We start from the raw sequence: 16,683 nt of genomic DNA on the forward strand, positions 1-16,683 counted from the left end.
ACGCCTCCTCTAACTGTCGCGAATGCGCAGATGGCTTTACGGCAGGCAAGGGGTGGGGGCAGCTGGGGGTAAGGAGGGGAGAAGGAAGCAACCAACCAACCAAGTCGCCCCCACCCCCCACCCCCACCCACCCCGGACCTGGTTTACGGCTCCGGGCTCAGGCTCCAGTGCGGCCGCTGATTGGCTGCTGAAGGCTTGGTCCCATCCCAGTGACCCCAAAGTGCTGGAGGGAGGGGGCGGGGGTGGCCCAGTGCAAAGTGCATCCCGAAAGCCCCCTGCCTGGAGCCCCTGCGGCTGGCACTTCGGACCCTGTATGACCCGGGACCTCGCTGCCCTGAGACCTCTCGTGTGCCCCGGTAGCTGGGAGCCTCCGGCCCGGAGCGCGGCAGCCCCCTGCTCCGAGCCCTCAGACCGGGACTGCCCCCCCCACCCGAGCCGGGACTTCCTCCCTGCACCCCTGCCCCGAGGCTGCCCGGCGGTCAGGACCGTCGCCCCCATTCTGCTCGGCTGTCTGGATGCTCGGCGGGCTGGGGCCGTGAGGCACCAAGAAGGATCAGGAACACCCGTGTCCGGCCCTGCCTGGGATGTTTGTTCAATGGAGAAGTTGGTGAGTGTGGAGAAGGCTGAAAGGAGGAAGAGAAGCAGCAGCTGAGGAGACAGGTAAAGTCAGTTACCTCCCCCGAGGGGAAGGGGACTGGCGGGGAGGAAGAATCACTGCTTCTTCCTGCCTGCCCTTATCACTCTTCCTTTTGCTACCCCTTCTCAGAGCCCCTTCCTCCTCGCCCCTGGGTCACTGCACCACTCACTGGTTTTTGCTTTCCAGGTTTGAGCTGGCTAGAGGAGACGAGAGAGCAGGAAGGGTCAAGCCACCCACCAGAGAAGCAGCAGAGAGCCTCTGACCAGCATCCTGTATAAAGGTAATAAGCCAGATCTCCCCACCCCATTGTTTATTTCTAGCCCCTATCTCATTAAGCATTGCTTTATTTTCAGCCTGGTTACCTGGAAATGCAAGTCTTTCCTGGCACCCAGTTTCCCAGCAAAAACAAAACTCTGCCGGTGCCTGATCCTTAAGATTTTAATTAATAATAACTTCTCTATCCCAGAAACATATTTTCCCTTCTCTGTACATTGTGTTTTCTTTTTTTCTTTTTCTTTTTTGCATTATCTTTCTGTACACTGTACCATTTACCCTGCTCTGAGACTTTGAGACCTTTTTGTAGCCCCCCCCCCCAAACCTTACTCCCAGAGGAATTCCTCAATTCCTTGTTAATTGCTTGTTAATTCTGAATGACTCTGCTTTTTAATTAAACCACAATTTTCTGTTTTCCCCTTATGTCTGCCTATCACCTTTCCTCTAACTCTGTCAGAAAATCTTTTGAGTTAACTAACAGACAAGGGTTTGGTAGAGGAAGATGCGGTAATGGCTTGAAATTTATGACTTTTGGAAAATAACTTGACTTTTTCTGCTAGTGAAAAGTGAATCTGTGTACCTTAATAGTGTGGATAGTATGAAAGCAATATTTGCTCCTGAAGCACGTACCTGTAACTAACTCTTCTGGCTTTTATGTGTTTCTGTTGACAGATGTGAATGGGTTCTGAAACTGTTATAAAACGATAAGTAATATTTGTGACACCTTAGATTTTCTAGAAGAACTTACAAAACTTCATACAATATTTTGTTAATCATTTGACACTCATGAATTTGAAAACAAAGGGATGTTTTGGTGTGTTTAGAATCTAGGGCTTTATTCTTGCACTCTTCATAGATAAGGTTTATTTCAAAATCCTTACAGATAATTTGTTAGATTGAAATTTAAGCATCTAATTCATGTGATCACATTTCTGTCGTCATATTTTGTTGCTGCTTCTGGAAAATACACCAAAGGTAAGTTTAGGACATTCATGTAATTCCTAAAGAGGGAATATGATCAGGGAAATTATATAAGAGTTAATTCACAAATTAGTCAAGTGAATGACTTCTCTAACATCCAATAACAGGAGTATAAAGTGACTTGTTAATCTCAGAGTTATTTTAATATCTCAGATTGTTTAGGGAATTTCAGGTACAAAGAAGTACTTAAAATAGCAGAAGTTGTTAGGAAATCATTGATTTACTCTGTTCCACTGGACTTTCTGCCTTCCCCCAAAAGAAATTTATGCCTTTCCTGATTCTTTTAATTGTGAAGACATTGCTAAAGATACTTTTAAGTGCTCTGAGGGTTTGCATATTCTTGAGACCTGGTACTGGACTCCAAAGGGAGAGTGTATGCTACTGAATGGAATTGAAATCAGTATCTACCACTGACTGTTCCATGGTGAACATTTAGGGCAGCCTTTATGTGCATATAGGGTCCACTTCACTTCAGTAAAAGCTAGGCAGAAGTCTATAAAAGTTAAAGGCAATTTTCATTATGCAAATATGCGAATCTCCAGAGAGATGCCCAATGATTACTTTAGGAATTTTGTCTTTTAAATGCTAACATATTTGGAATATGTTTTTAAGGTAAAGACAAATGATGTGTTTTCTATTCAGGCCTTCTCACTTACATATTTTTTCTACTTTAGATATGACTCTAGCATGTTTTCATTTGCAAGGGGTGTTACCACCTGAGATGGTAAGGGAGCAGGTCTGTGGCGAGTCAGGCTTGTAAGTTACAGAGAGAACACTGCTTTCTTCTGGTTGCCCGCCAGATCATTCTCATTGCTTAAATAATATTTCATTGCTCCTCTCAGCTTTTAACTGCTTTTCTATGATTAGGGAATATGTATATAAATCGTTGGCATCTATTCCTAGTATTAGCATGATTGAGAGTGTTTGGTCTAGATTATGCTGAACATTTAAAATGTTTAATATGGGTAATTATTTACCAGCATGGACAGACAGTTAGGTAGTTTATATTTTTCAGATTGGTAGTTAACTTTGTGTTGATTCGATTGCCGTGTATACAGGTTTTTAGAGAAAAAAAAAATGGAAAGAGCCTGATTTATTTGATAACCAAATATAGATTTATAGTCACATAGGGAGAATAACTGATTTTAACTGAAGATCTACAGTGATGCATTTAGAGTATGCTGTGGCTCTATACTTACATTCTTTATACCTGAAGTAATATCATGCATGATTATTTAATATTCTATATATATCTGTTTTGTTTACGTTTAACTTTGGTAACACAGAAGTTCATACTATTCCTAAAAAGCCTAAAGTCAGATAAGGTTTATATATTACCTAATATCTGACTTACATCCTTTTATTTCATTTTCAGCTGAAGACACTCCTTAAGGAGAATGATTGTCTCTTTTTTTGCAAACCTTCTAGGTACTGATGTAAGGCTGCTAAGATGATAAAGCCGGACAGGGGTTAATATGATAATATTGACAAGACCTCCTCATTTACAACATTTGTGATTTAAGCCTTGAGTTGAGTCTGGATAGTGCATTATACAATTTCCTTTCTTGCCTCCTTCACATTCCGTGAAAATGGTTGGTTTTTCTGCTGGAACATTTGAGAATTACAGATAAGTTGCGCATGATAACACATCCTTGTGTTACGCGGAGGCCCAGTAATTTGGAGGAAATATGAATACCCTTACTTGTTTTAGAACATAAACACCATGCTAACCATGAGGAATGATACTAGAAAACACTTCTACTTTATTTTGGGTTCCAGGCTCTTGATCATATCAATAGTGCTGGTCAACATAGACCTCGGCCATGTTGTACACTTTGGGCCTTACAGTGTTTCTGCAGCCATCTTCCCTCTTAGAACTTGTGACCCAATGGTGTTTTGTGGTTTTTTTTTTTTTCCTCAGAGCCAATATCCTTGGAGTTGCTGATTTTATTTTCTTACCAGCCTGTATATCTCTGTCTGTTCTACAAAGAAATGCTTATTTCCTTTTTTGAGTAGCAAGCTGTTATCTTGTTTCTAGTGGTGTGAAATCTGAAAGCACAGTTCTAATTTGTATCACCTAATCCAAAAATATGTGGACTTTTAGTGAAAATAATATGCAAAGAGCCATTAGTGACTAATCATTTATGCCAGAGGAAATCGGGGACATGTGGCAAATCTGGTGAAAGTTTTATACAATTTTAGACAGGTCTTAAATATATTTTATATTATAGTTATTTTACTCTTCACTCTGTTCTGTGAATATAAACTTCTTTAAATTATGTGAAGCAAGAAGTTTAGTTTTAACTTAATGAAGTTCCTTTGGCATCTTTATAGAATTTAGTGTTAACATCTTATTTTTTATTTTTTTAAAATGTTTATTTTTGAGAGAGGGAGAGAGACAGCGCAAGTGGGAAGGGGCAGAGAGAGAAAGGGGGAGACATATTATCCGAAGCAGGCTCCAGGCTCTGAACTGTCAGCACAGAGCCCGATGTGGGGCTTGAACCCACGAACCGTGAGATCGTGACCCGGGCTGACGTCAGATGCCCAACCGACTAAACGAACCACCCAGGTGCCTCAGTGTTAATTTTAATTCCTAAATGTATACTTTCTAGTATGGTCAACAGTGTAAAAGCTCAGAGGCCTGCATTGTTTCCTTTTGACCTGACGTAGATTAGAAAAGATGGATTCGTAAAATTTAAACAACACAATTCAACACACTATCCTGCAGTAAAACCTCATATAAAAATGATAGACATTGGGGAAGTGGCTCATTTTGATACATAATTCTGAAGTCTTGTCTGCATGGTTTGTTTTTTGTTTTTTGTTTCTTGTCTTTTCTGACTGAAACCTGGAATGGGATTTCTAAGATTATACCCTCAGAATTTTAGTCATTGTGAGTCATTAATTTAAAAACAGCTTACACTGTACATTTATTTCTTTAGAAAATAGCCTCCTTGGCCATATTCTATTATTTTATAGGTGACTTCTTCATGAACTATCAGATTTTCAAATGTGCACTCCTTGAGGGGAATATAGACTTTTCTCCATTTTCCTGTGTCTGGACTTCTCTGTGATTTTTTTTTTTTTAAGTATTTATTTTTGAGAGAGAGAAAGAACACGTGCAGAGGAACAGGGGAGGGGCAGAGAGAGAGGGAGACAGAGGATCTGAAGTGGGCTGTGCAGTGACAGTGGAGAGCCCAATGCGGGGCTTGAACTTATGAACTGTGAGATCATGACCTGAGTCGGACACTTAACCGACTGAGCCACCCAGGCACCCCAACTTCTCTCTGATTTTTTAAATAGTATGTTTAGTGCTAGATATTGTATTTACTTTTTAAGTTCAATCGTCTTTTTTTTTATGTATTCATATATGGATAGCTATACTCTATTAAGTGCAAACTCTCCTAAAATAACACCAAGATAAAAATTAATTACTTGTCTGGTGCTTTGGACTATTAGGATGTTTTGGTAATGGTAATTAAGTCATTGCCTTTCATAATTTAAGGGATGCAGCTGACAAAGGACTCTGTGTGCATGGTATGTGTGTCTTGTTTTTTTCCAGTAAAAACTGTTGCATGTAAAGTGCTCTTTTGGTTTAAACCTATAGTTATTGTTTATAGCACTTGGTATTGTCAGAAAAGGGAAAAATGATCTTAACATTTTTAGGTGTATCTAATTTATTTTAAGTATGCAGAACTCTCTAGTAAAGTTTTACCAGGGGGCGACACCAGTGGCCAAGGCCTAGCAGTGTGCCAAACACATGTCAGGGGCTCCGTGGACTTTCATCTGTCTGATTGAAGTAGCCCATATGGCATTATTGCAAGTTATTGTGGTTTGTGCATCTTTCTTGTTCAGAGAAATAGTCACTTCATCCTTTAACACAAAGCCTTTTCTTGATGTTATTAATAAATCAGTGCCATTTCATATTCCCCTCAACCCCCACTTTGCATGCCCTCCTCCCCACTTACCCCCTCTGCCTCCATGAAAGGGGCGATGGGTAGATAGAAGGCCTAAGAACAAGATTCCTAAAGGCTTGAAACCATGGAGAGCTATCTCCGCTTCTCTTGGGAGGCAGGGGATACCAAGGACACCCTTAGAAGTAAGGCAGCCAGTGCCATTGATTTTTGCAATGTAGATGTAGCTCATGTGGAAAATAATCACCTGTTCATTTGTGGAAAATGCTGGAGGCTTATCATTGGAGACCTCGTTTGCATTTTTTAAACAAATTTTTATTTTAGTATAGTTTTAGATATACAGAAAAATTGCACAGACAGTACAGAATTCCCATATACTCCACACCCAGTTGCCACCAACAGCTTATATTAATAGATGGATTTGTCACAATTAATGAACCAACAATGAACATTATTATTAATTAAAATCCATATCGTGTTCGTACTTCTTTAGCTTTTACCTAAAATGCTTTTTCTGTTCCAGGATCTCATCTAGGATACCACATTACATTTAGCCTTCTTGTTTCCATAAGCTCTTCTTGGCCATGACAATTCCACAGACTTCCTTGTTTTTGATGGCTTTGACATTTTGAGGAGTACTGGTCAGGTATTTTGTAGAATGTCCCTCAGCTGGAATTTGTGTGGTGTTTTTCTCATGATTAGGTGGGGGTTATGGGCTTTGGAGAGAAAGATCACCACAGTAAGTTGCCATTCTCCTCATTCCATGCTTGTCACGTGACTTGGCACTGGTGCCTGTTAACCATGATCACCAGGCTGAGGTGGTGTTTTTCAGGTTTCTTGCCGTAAAGTTGTTCTTTCCCTCCTTTTCCATGCTTTCCTCATGGGAAGGAAATCTCTACATGACCCACACTAAAGGAGAAGGGAGTTATGTTCTACCTCCCTGAGTAGGGGGGATCCATGCAATTATATGGAATTCTGTACAGGAGATTTGATTCTGCTCCATCCTTTATTTATTCAATCAGAGCATTATGGGCCTGTTGGTATTTATTCTAGGCTTTGGGTTAGAATCCATACCACTTACATTTATCTTGTTCAACTTGTTCCAGCTTAGCTACTAAGAGCTCTTGTGGTTGGCCCGTGTTCCTGTGACATTCCCCCATCACTGCATTTCTCTTTGAGCACTTCCTTTTTGGCACAGTGAGATGCTCCAGGCTCATATTGTATATTTCCTGCCCCACTCTCAGAATTGGGCATCTCTGTAAGGATAGTTCTGCATTTTTTGCAGCTTGCCTTGTAGGAGTTGTTCTGATCATGTCTAATTCTCTAATTCATTTTTTTAAGAAATGATAGTTAGTTTTAAGTTAAATATTGTTTCCAAGTGTGTGCTGGCCAAGTCTTTGGCCTTGGAAAAAGGAAAGGGTCAAAGTGGACTATATACTGATGTGGATTGGTTGTAAATTCTGGTGTGCAACCAGCAGCACCTAGGACTGCCACTCTTCCCCATAGTACGTCAGGTTGTTAGGTTTTCAGGTAGCCCAGCCTTTCCTGTTTAAGTGATGGAGGGGTTAGCATACCTACCCTACTGGGATGGGGTGGGGTAATAGTTCTCTCAGTGAGTAACTTCTAGAGTGATTTGAGCATAAAGTGTGGAAGTCACTTAGCATGTGCTCTTAACCTTAATGGAGTTCATAGACCTAGGGTTTAATCTATATGAAGAAAGATCCTTTTTTTCTTTCAATTGTAGAGAGGATTTTTCCAGAATTCATATAGGGAAGCTGGCAAGGATGTTGTTAATCTTTTACGCAGTTTGATGTATATATAAAGGAATAACCATTTCAAAATGATTAACATAATGCTTTTTAGGGCATATGAAGAGCCAGCATTTAAAGATATACTCTCCTTTTGGTTGTCATAGATTCCATTTTGGCCCTGACCACCTACTATATTGAATGAACACATACTTTCATTTTTGTCCTGTTTAGAAAAGAGCACACGCCTAACAGTGTCAGTTAAAAAGTAATTCAGATGAAGCAAGCCTGAAAATATATTCTGAATAGAGCAAAAAATAAGATAAAAGGAACCTGTACTTGCATCTAAATTTCAAATGTGTGATTTTTTTTTTTTAATTTACTCTTTTTCAAAAAACTGCCCTTTTAAGAAAAAAAATCCTGAAAATACACCATATCCTGTACCAGTTTGGAGATGAATGTAAGTCTCAAGATCATTTTCTCTAAGAACTGACCTGAGTTCTTTCTCTGCTCTGGAAGTTTGATAGAAAGCACTAAAATTTAAGCTCATTGAAAGGTAGAGTGTGTAGGCATCTCTGATTTTTTATTATTTTTAGGAATCTTCCCATAATTGGTATTTGTTTTTAGGTTAAGAAAGCTCAATCACGCTGCAATCTGGACACACTCTGAGCCTTCTCCTCACAATGCTGTATGTGCACAATGGTTATTAGGCAATCCACGTATCAGAAGAAGGGACATTCTTCTACAAGGTAAGTGACTGAAGGTTATTGGTCATCTGTGCAGTTCTGGGGAGGAAAATCCATATAGCTTTTGCTTTTCCCTTCAAAGCAGCTAACATATACTAAACACAACACTTGCTAAAAGAAAATCCAGGTTTTTGTTTGTTTATTTTTTATACTGTTTGAATCTTACATAGTAGACCTCATTTAAGAGCCAAGATAATGGTCTCATTTAAAAAAAAAAATCTGTTAAAACTGATTTTGAGCATATAGTAGTAGTTTTCATTAATTTCTTCCAGTGGTATTCAGTGTCTTTGCTTACAACTCTAAAAATACACAGAAAGCTATTCCAAAAGGGTTCTTGGTCGTTTTTAAGATGAGAGACTTAGTTTTATAGTGTTGATTGAAAAAGTAATTAAGCAAAGGGATAAGGGAGAAAATCATGTTTATTAAGGAGACAAATTGTCAGGAAATTTCTCATTTCCAAATTTTCTCTGAGGAGATAGCTCTTTGTAATAGTAGCCTGATATTTTTAAATTATATTACTTAATAGGAATACGAGTTTGAAATAACCATTTTCACTTTATGAAACAACATAGGACATTTGATTGTATTCTTAAGCTGTGATGATTTGACCTAGGTCAGGCTTAAGTTTACCTTTGCACAATCTATAGCAAGAGGTTTTGCAAGATAAATTATTATTGGTAACAAGATTATCCCAAGATGTCTAACCTACATAGGAGACCAAAATGTCTTTAAAGGACTTTATCACATAATTTTTTATTTTTAGAAATGGAAGCCGCCTAATTAGGAGATGAGTCTAATCTATTCCTTAAAATTAGCCCAGATGGAATGGCTTCTTAGAAGCGTGTTAGTTTAAGCTTCTGTAAGCTTCTGTAAAGCTTAAAAACCCACTGAAAAAGTTTTTGTACACACACATGTAAGGGCCACTTTTCACAATTCACTTTGGACTTTTTCCTCTTTGCATGAAGGAGATCTCGTTTTATATTGAGCCTGAGTGCACACCTCTTTTGTGACCTGTTAGAGGGTGCAGAAGTCCAGGACACTACTTTTTCTTTAAAATGATTTTTTTTTCATGTGGTGTTGTTTCAATTCTTACAGGTTTTTTTTTTTTTTTTAATCTCACTTGGATTTTCTACATTTTCTTTTTTTTAATTAATTTGTTTTTGAGAGGGGAGGGGGCAGACTGAGGATCCGAAGTGGGCTCTGCGGTGACAGCAGAGAGCCCGAAGAGGGGCTCAAACTCATGAACCGTGAGATCATGACCTGAGCCAAAGTCAGATGCTTAACTGACTAACCACCCAGGTGCCCTGATTCTTAGAGTTTTTAGATATTTTGTGTGATCTTGGTACTTTGCCAATTAGAGTAAAACTTTTAGAAAACTGAAATTAGAAGAGTGGAAAAGATAACGTAGCAGAAAAAGAGGGGTGGTAAATCATGCATCAAATAACAAAGTGGGGAGGATAGAAAGAAACAAACAAAAGGAAAATGCATACTCTCTATGCATTTTACTTTACCCCACGTACTTCTTTCCCCCGCCAAACCTCTCACCCTTTGGGGCTAAAAATAAAATATTGAAATACTTTAGGGGACTCATCTAAAGTTTTTCATTTTTTTTTTTTAAATGCTTCTCATAGTCTTTAATCTTCATAGGCTATGAATTGACCATTTGATACCCTGCATTCACTCACTGATCTGTGATCGAGTCCTTGAATGGTTTATAACTGCATGCATTAGGGAAATTAAACTCTTTTTAAAAATTTTTTTTAAATGTTTGTTTATTTTTGAGAGAGAGAGAGAGACAGAGCATGAGTGGAGGAGAAGCAGAGAGAGAGGGAGGTGCAGAATCTGAAGCAGGCTCCAGGTTCTGAGCTCAGCACAGAGCCTGACGGGGGGCTCGAACTCACGGATCATGAGATCATGACCTGAGTGGAGGAAATCACATGCTTAACCAACTGAGCCCTATCCCTCCCCCCCCCCCCCCCCCCCCCCGTGCCCCAGGGAAATCAAACTCTTAAGGCAAGCACTCACCTGACTACTCTGTTGTCTCCCATTTTCTGGCTGCCCAGCATCACCTTCCATTATACCTAAAATATGCTGCTATGTTCATAGGATGTTTGCTTTGAGTTTTCAAAAGACTACAGAAGAAATTTCCTGTAACTGCAACTTAAGGCATTATGCCTGGCTTTTTGTTTGAAATCTTTTATAATCTTTGGGAAGCTACCAAAGTTCTGGTTATAAGAGGTGCATATTAATTAGTTGTAGTAGGATGAACTGTCATGACTAAGATTTACATGATTTAACAATGGAAAATTCTGTGCTATTTAATAGACACACTGCGAGGAGCCAAGTATTCTAAATTTCACATATTCTACTTGCCCTTAAAGGCTGTTCCCTGTGACCTAATGAATCCTTGGTAAAAAGTGGACTCAGCTAGGATGTTACACCACCATTGTCGAAGGAACCCTGAACTCCAGGAAGAATTGCAGATTCAGGCTGCAGTGGCTGCTGGGGATGTTCACACAGTACGAAAGATGTTAGAACAAGGCTATTCTCCAAATGGCCGGGATGCTAATGGCTGGACCCTTCTTCATTTCTCTGCAGCAAGAGGGAAGGAAAGATGTGTTCGAGTATTTCTAGAACATGGAGGTGAGTTTTCTGGAAGCAAACCTTTTTTGTCAAGGAGAAACTTAAATTATATTTAGTTTAAATATATGTGTACATGTATATAATGTTTAATGCTTCCCTTTGGTTGATACCCACCTTCTTATTCTCTCTTTTGTGAAGATTTGTTGCAGGTGTGCTGCGTTTTGCTTAAAACCAGATTGTTTAAAGCGCAATTTGGTGAATATAATGTGCTTCCCCCGCCTGTAACTGTATTTATACACAGCCAGATTTTCCTGGGTCATTTCAAGTAAAAGCAACCCTCCATGTTGTCCGGCTGCTTCTGTTTCGGAAGCAGAAGTGGTTGTGGTACCCACAATTAGAGAGTTGCACAAGTTTCCCGTTTGATAATTGCTCATGCAAACAGACCTAGCAGGGGTCCCTTTAAGTGTCATGCCCTTAATGAAGTCCTATCTTTTGAAGTTACCTCTTTAAAAAAAAAACTTTTGGATGGCATCTTTTATTACTGTTTTAGAGCTCCTGCCTTTTCCAGATCTGTACATAGTTTGTAGGTTAGAAGATAGATTATCTGAGGTCTTGTTGTGTATAAATATACACATTTGGGAACGACATCTGACATTTTATGCTTTTGCTTTGAAAATCTGTGCATTCCCATAGTTAAAAATTTCCATAATAATAAGAGCTAATAATTATCCCAGACTAGTTAACTTTTTTCCCCAGTTGAATTTCTTAATTTTCCAAAGATGGGCTAGATGTATTCTGTATTCATACCCATTTTATCTTTGTAAATTATGGTGTAAAGCAGCTTATTTGGGACTCAGGTTCCACACATGCCCCTTCCGGGGCCTGCACTGCTCTTTGACAACCATTTGGTTTTGTTTTAAGGTGTGCTATGTTATGAGATGAGTCAGCCTTGTAAACCCACCCGAAGTACAGAAAACTTGAGAAGTCCCAGGGTTCTCTTGAAGGTCGTGCGAATTACGTGAAACTAGGGACATGGAGGCTGTGAGTGGGAACTAATTGCAGGGCGATGCTAAGCCCGGGACCCCGGGTCTTCACACACCCCAGGGGTTCCATAACAGCAACTAAATCCCTGAAACGGTGGATCGTTGACGGCCCAGCCGTTCGCTGTCCCATGCCTGCTGTGTAGCTGTCCTCCCTCCCTCCTGCCACCCTGGCTCTTCCCTCAGTTCACCTTCCTCTTTAGAAACCTCAGTCCTGATGTTGATGAAGGGGAAATACAGAGAGGAACAGGATAAAGATCAGGGAAATTGAAAACCATAGGATCTGAAAAATTCTGGCAGTGCTTACCAAGATCAGAGTTGACATTTTTTTTTAATGTTTATTTATTTTTGAGAGGGAGAGAGAGTGCAAGCGAGCAAGCAGGGAGAGGTAGAGAGAGACACACACACAGAGTCTGAAACAGGCTCCAGGCTCCCAGCTCCGAGCTGTCAGCACAGAGCCTGACACGGGGCTTGAACTCATGAACTGTGGGATCATGACCTGAGCTGAAGTTGGACGCTCTGTCAGCTGAGCCACCCAGGTGACCCCAAGAGTTGACAACCTAGTCCTGTTACTTTTTGCTTCTGCCAGCCTTGCTTTTAAGCAATTAACTAAGGGGAAAAAAAAAAGTCAATTACTCAGGTAATAACATTACTGTGTCTCCTTAAGTAAAACAGTTTTCAAATAAATCACAAATAAAGCCAAAGACCCCTTTGCCCAACTCCCAATCCTTTCTGCCTGCCCTTCTCAGAAGTAACCATAGGTATGAGTTTGGGATAATTTCCTCATATTGTTACTTGCTTATACTTACAGAAAATATGTCATATTGTGTTGTGTGTGGTTTTAGAATATAAAATGATATTGTACTGACCATGGTATCCTGCAGTTGTTTTCTGCTGAACTGTACAACTTAAGATTTTTTCTAAATAAGGGATTGGCAAACTCCTGTAAAAGACCAGATAGGAAATATTTTAGGCTTTGCAGACCCTACTGTCTTCTGTCATAAATACTCCACTCTGCCTTTGTAGGTAGCATGAAAGTGGCCATAGACAATTTGAAGCAAATGAGTATGCCTGTGTGCAAATACAACTTCATAAAAACAAATGGTGGGCCAAAGTTGGCCTGTGGGCCACAGTTTTCTGAACCCTGCGTCCTCACTCACCACCCTCCCCTCTGTGTAGCCATGGGTGTGTGTGTGTGTGTGTGTGTGTGTGTGTGTGTGTGTATAGGTATTTTTAACAGCTTCTATTGAGGTAGAATCCACATGCCTTACAATTCACCCATTTAAAGTGTGCATATAGTTCAGTGGCTTCTAGTATATTTGTAGAGTTGGGCATCCATCATCACAAGTAATTTTAGAACATTTTCATTACCCCCGAAAATACTTGGGACTGTTCTATAATACACATAGATTTACTGTGTTTTTTTTTTAGCCGCTAATTATAATATTTATTAGTATGGACGCACTGTCTTTTGTCTAAACCATTCTTTATTTTTTATTTGAGCATGGCTAAAATTTTCTCAGTGGATTTTATTTGTTGAGAACATAACATATGTGGTTAAAAACCAAAGGATAGTTATTCTGCACTGTTCAGTGAGGGGAAAACGCCTGCTCTCTAGCACCTGTCTGTGACATCCCTTCCCAGAGGCAGTCACTCTTACTGGTTTCTTTTGTGTCCCGGCAGATATAACCTGTGTGTCTAGGTGCATATAATATTCCATCCTCCTCCTTCTAGCCTGCTCCTTTTCTTGTTAATAGTCTATTCCACATCTTGCTTTTTCCACCTGCCAGTTTAGCCCAGCAATAACTCCTTATCACTACTGACAGTATCTCACATTCTGTCGCACAGATGTAATTTATTTAAACTTATTCCTCATTGTTGGACATTTTGATTTTTCATTTTTCTACTACTAGAAAGAGTATTACAGAGAATGTCCTTGACTGAATTTTTTTTTTTTTTTAATGTATGTGAGAGTTTATCTCTTGGATAATTCCTAGAAGTGCAATTGCCAAACCAAAAGGATGTTAAAAAAAAGGTTTTTTTAATAGATTTTTTGACAAATTGTTCTGCAAATGTTAGGATGGCGCTGTCTTTACTGACCAGTAGGATAGCGCCTGTTCCCCCACCTTTGCAAGGCATCCATCACAAGATGGTTTGCTCTTCCTCTTTGTGATTTGCTTGCCTCTCTCTCTCTCCCTCTCTCCCTCTCTCTCCCCCTCTCTCCCCCTCTCTCCCCCTCTCTCTCCTTCCTCCCCCCCCACCCCCCCATCCCCCCACCCCACCCCGAAATGACATTTGAGTAACAAAACATTGCAACACTGGGCTGCTTTGCTGGTCATTTTCTTATTGGCTTGTAGGAATTGTTCGTATATTCTTCTTTGTTAGATATGTGTTGTGCCAATCTTCTCTCCGGTTTTAGCTTTATCTTCTTGATGTCGTGTTTGTTTTTGTTGGGCAGAAGTTTGCATTTTATTGTAGTTGAATTTTATTTTTCATCTACCTTAGGATGTGTGCTTTTTGTGTCTTGCACACCATGCCAGTGGGTCATTATTTGCCTGTATTTTCTTCTAAAAAGTTTTATGGCACATAGATCCTTAATCTATTCCAGAGTTGATTTTGGTGTCTAGTATGAGATGGTCAGGTACAATTTCATACTTTTTCCCCATAAGGGTAGCCTCAGTCATCACTTCTGTCCTCATTGCTGTGTCTTTCTGGCTCAGATATAAAGTTTTCATATATGCATGGTTCCATTGAGTCTAGTGTCTGTTGGTATAACCCTGAGTTAGTATAATACTGTTATAATTAATATCACTCTGTAATTAAAGTTTTGATTTGCAGGAGGAGGCGGGTATGGCAAATCTCTTTGTTATTCTGTTCTTTAAGGATGCTTTGGCTACTCTTAGCCCTTTATGTTTTCTTATAAAATTTTAAAACAATAGAACTAAATGTTTTGGAGAAGCTTCTCAATTGTTTTTACATAGCACCTTTTACTCACTCCTGTTACCCTAACAGAATTAGGAGGTTTGGGAAGTATTTTTTTCCTAGCACATTATATATCAATTTGGAAACATTAACAGGAGAAGAACTTTCCTCCTTCCCTGTGCCCTTGGCCGCAGGTAATGCTTCTCAGTGCTCTGTGTTTAGTCTAAGCCTGCCTTCTGACCTCTAGACCAGCGTGTCCAGCTGCGTGTTAAGCCTCTGCACGTTCCTGGCTCACACACAGCACAGGCTGCTGCTTGGACATGTTCTTTTATAGCTAACGGCACCACAGCCTGCTAGGCCAGCAGTCTAGAAACCACCCTCGACGCTCTTCTAAATAGTTGCCAGATCTTCTCATTTCTTTTCATTGGAGGCACTGCCCCACATTTGGGTGAGGAATCCTCGTGCCTCACCAGGACTGTGATGATGTTCTCCTTCATCCCTGCTTCCAGTCTTGCCCCCTCCCAGCCAGTCTCTAAACAGAATGATCTGTGATGAAAATTAAAATGGGGCGCCTGGGTGGCTCAGTCATTTGGGCATCCAACTTCAGCTCAGATCATGATCTCACGGCTTGTGAGTTCGAGCCCTGCATCGGGCTCTGTGCTGACAGCTTGGAGCCTGCTTCTGATTCTGTCTCCCTGTCTCTCTGCTGCTCCCCTGTTTGCACTCTGTTTCTCTCGCTCTCTCTTTCTCTCTCCTTCTCTCTCCCTCCTCTCTCCCTCTCTCTCAAAAATAAATAACATTAGAAAAATTAAAATGAAAATATTTCCTTTTTAAAATCACTGAAAGTTTTCCATCTCTCTTAGGGTAATAGTCAAAATTCTTAATGTGACCTACATGACCCTCATTGTTCTGGCTCCTCTGCGATATCTTTCCAGCTTCATCTTTGAGCCGCAGCCTCTCTGTGTTCATTCACATCCACTGAGCCCAGAGGCCTATGCGCAGGACCTGCTGAGTCCCCCTGCTCACCCTGCTGCTACCACTTTCACCTCATTCATGCCTGCTTCTCTGTCAGCTCTCATGTATCACTTTCTCAAGGAAATCTCTTATCATCCAGACTTGGGTAGATCCTTCTGTTGTATGATATTATTGTCTGTACCTTTTTTTTGTAGCTCCTATCACAAATGTAATGATTTATTTGTGTACTATTCTGTTTAATGTCTTTATCTCCTGTTGAAGCTTCGGAGGGTAGCACCCATATCTTCTTTGTTCTCAATGAGAGAGAGAGGAGACACATACCAGCTATCTCACAGAATTGCTCCCCAGCCATACGGAGACAAGACTAATCCTTTCTTTAAAAATATTGAATATTGGTTGAAAATGGGCCAGTCTTGTTGTGGGATTAGAAAAGTGTTTGAATTTGACCTACCTGCTCTTGTCCTAAAACCATAGTTTCTTTAAGAGCTTGAAAATTTCCAGATTGGCCCCCCCTCCTGTTAATAAGCTTCTCTTGTGATTGGTATTAAGGTGAACTGAAGTCCAGTTCAAATGTGGGTAAGTGAGCAAAATAAGCCACAAAAAACAAAGGTTCATTTCTCTTCCCCTCCTCCTCCTGGCCCCCAGTCCCATGAGGGTGGGGGAAATTTCATAGAGATAGTTAGATGAGGCGGCCCGTTGGTCCTCCATTAATCACTTATTCATGTATTTATTCTGCAAATATTCATTGGGTACCTAACATATGCCAGGCTCTGCGCCAGGCACCAAGGTACAGAATGAGCGTTGTGCTAGCCGTCTGGTCCTTCATAGTCAAGTGGCTGGATAGATTTATAGCCAATGCTTATT

At 40.3% G+C, this 16,683-nt stretch overlaps 1 protein-coding gene across 1 annotated transcript in view; it reads left to right on the top strand.

Moving 5' to 3' along the window:
• Window positions 1-31: 31 nt before the first annotated feature.
• Window positions 32-16,683, top strand: part of ASB7 (ankyrin repeat and SOCS box containing 7) — a 50,147-nt gene continuing 33,495 nt past the window's right edge. The window contains exons 1-4 of the mRNA XM_043554803.1: window positions 32-660; window positions 824-917; window positions 8,181-8,302; window positions 10,681-10,942. Of these exons, the coding sequence (XP_043410738.1) occupies window positions 10,732-10,942 (211 nt within the window). The 5' untranslated portion in view covers window positions 32-660; window positions 824-917; window positions 8,181-8,302; window positions 10,681-10,731. The remainder of the gene's footprint in view (window positions 661-823; window positions 918-8,180; window positions 8,303-10,680; window positions 10,943-16,683) is intronic.

The sequence above is a fragment of the Prionailurus bengalensis genome, chromosome B3, assembly GCF_016509475.1.
Source record: "Prionailurus bengalensis isolate Pbe53 chromosome B3, Fcat_Pben_1.1_paternal_pri, whole genome shotgun sequence".
NCBI lineage: Eukaryota > Metazoa > Chordata > Mammalia > Carnivora > Felidae > Prionailurus > Prionailurus bengalensis.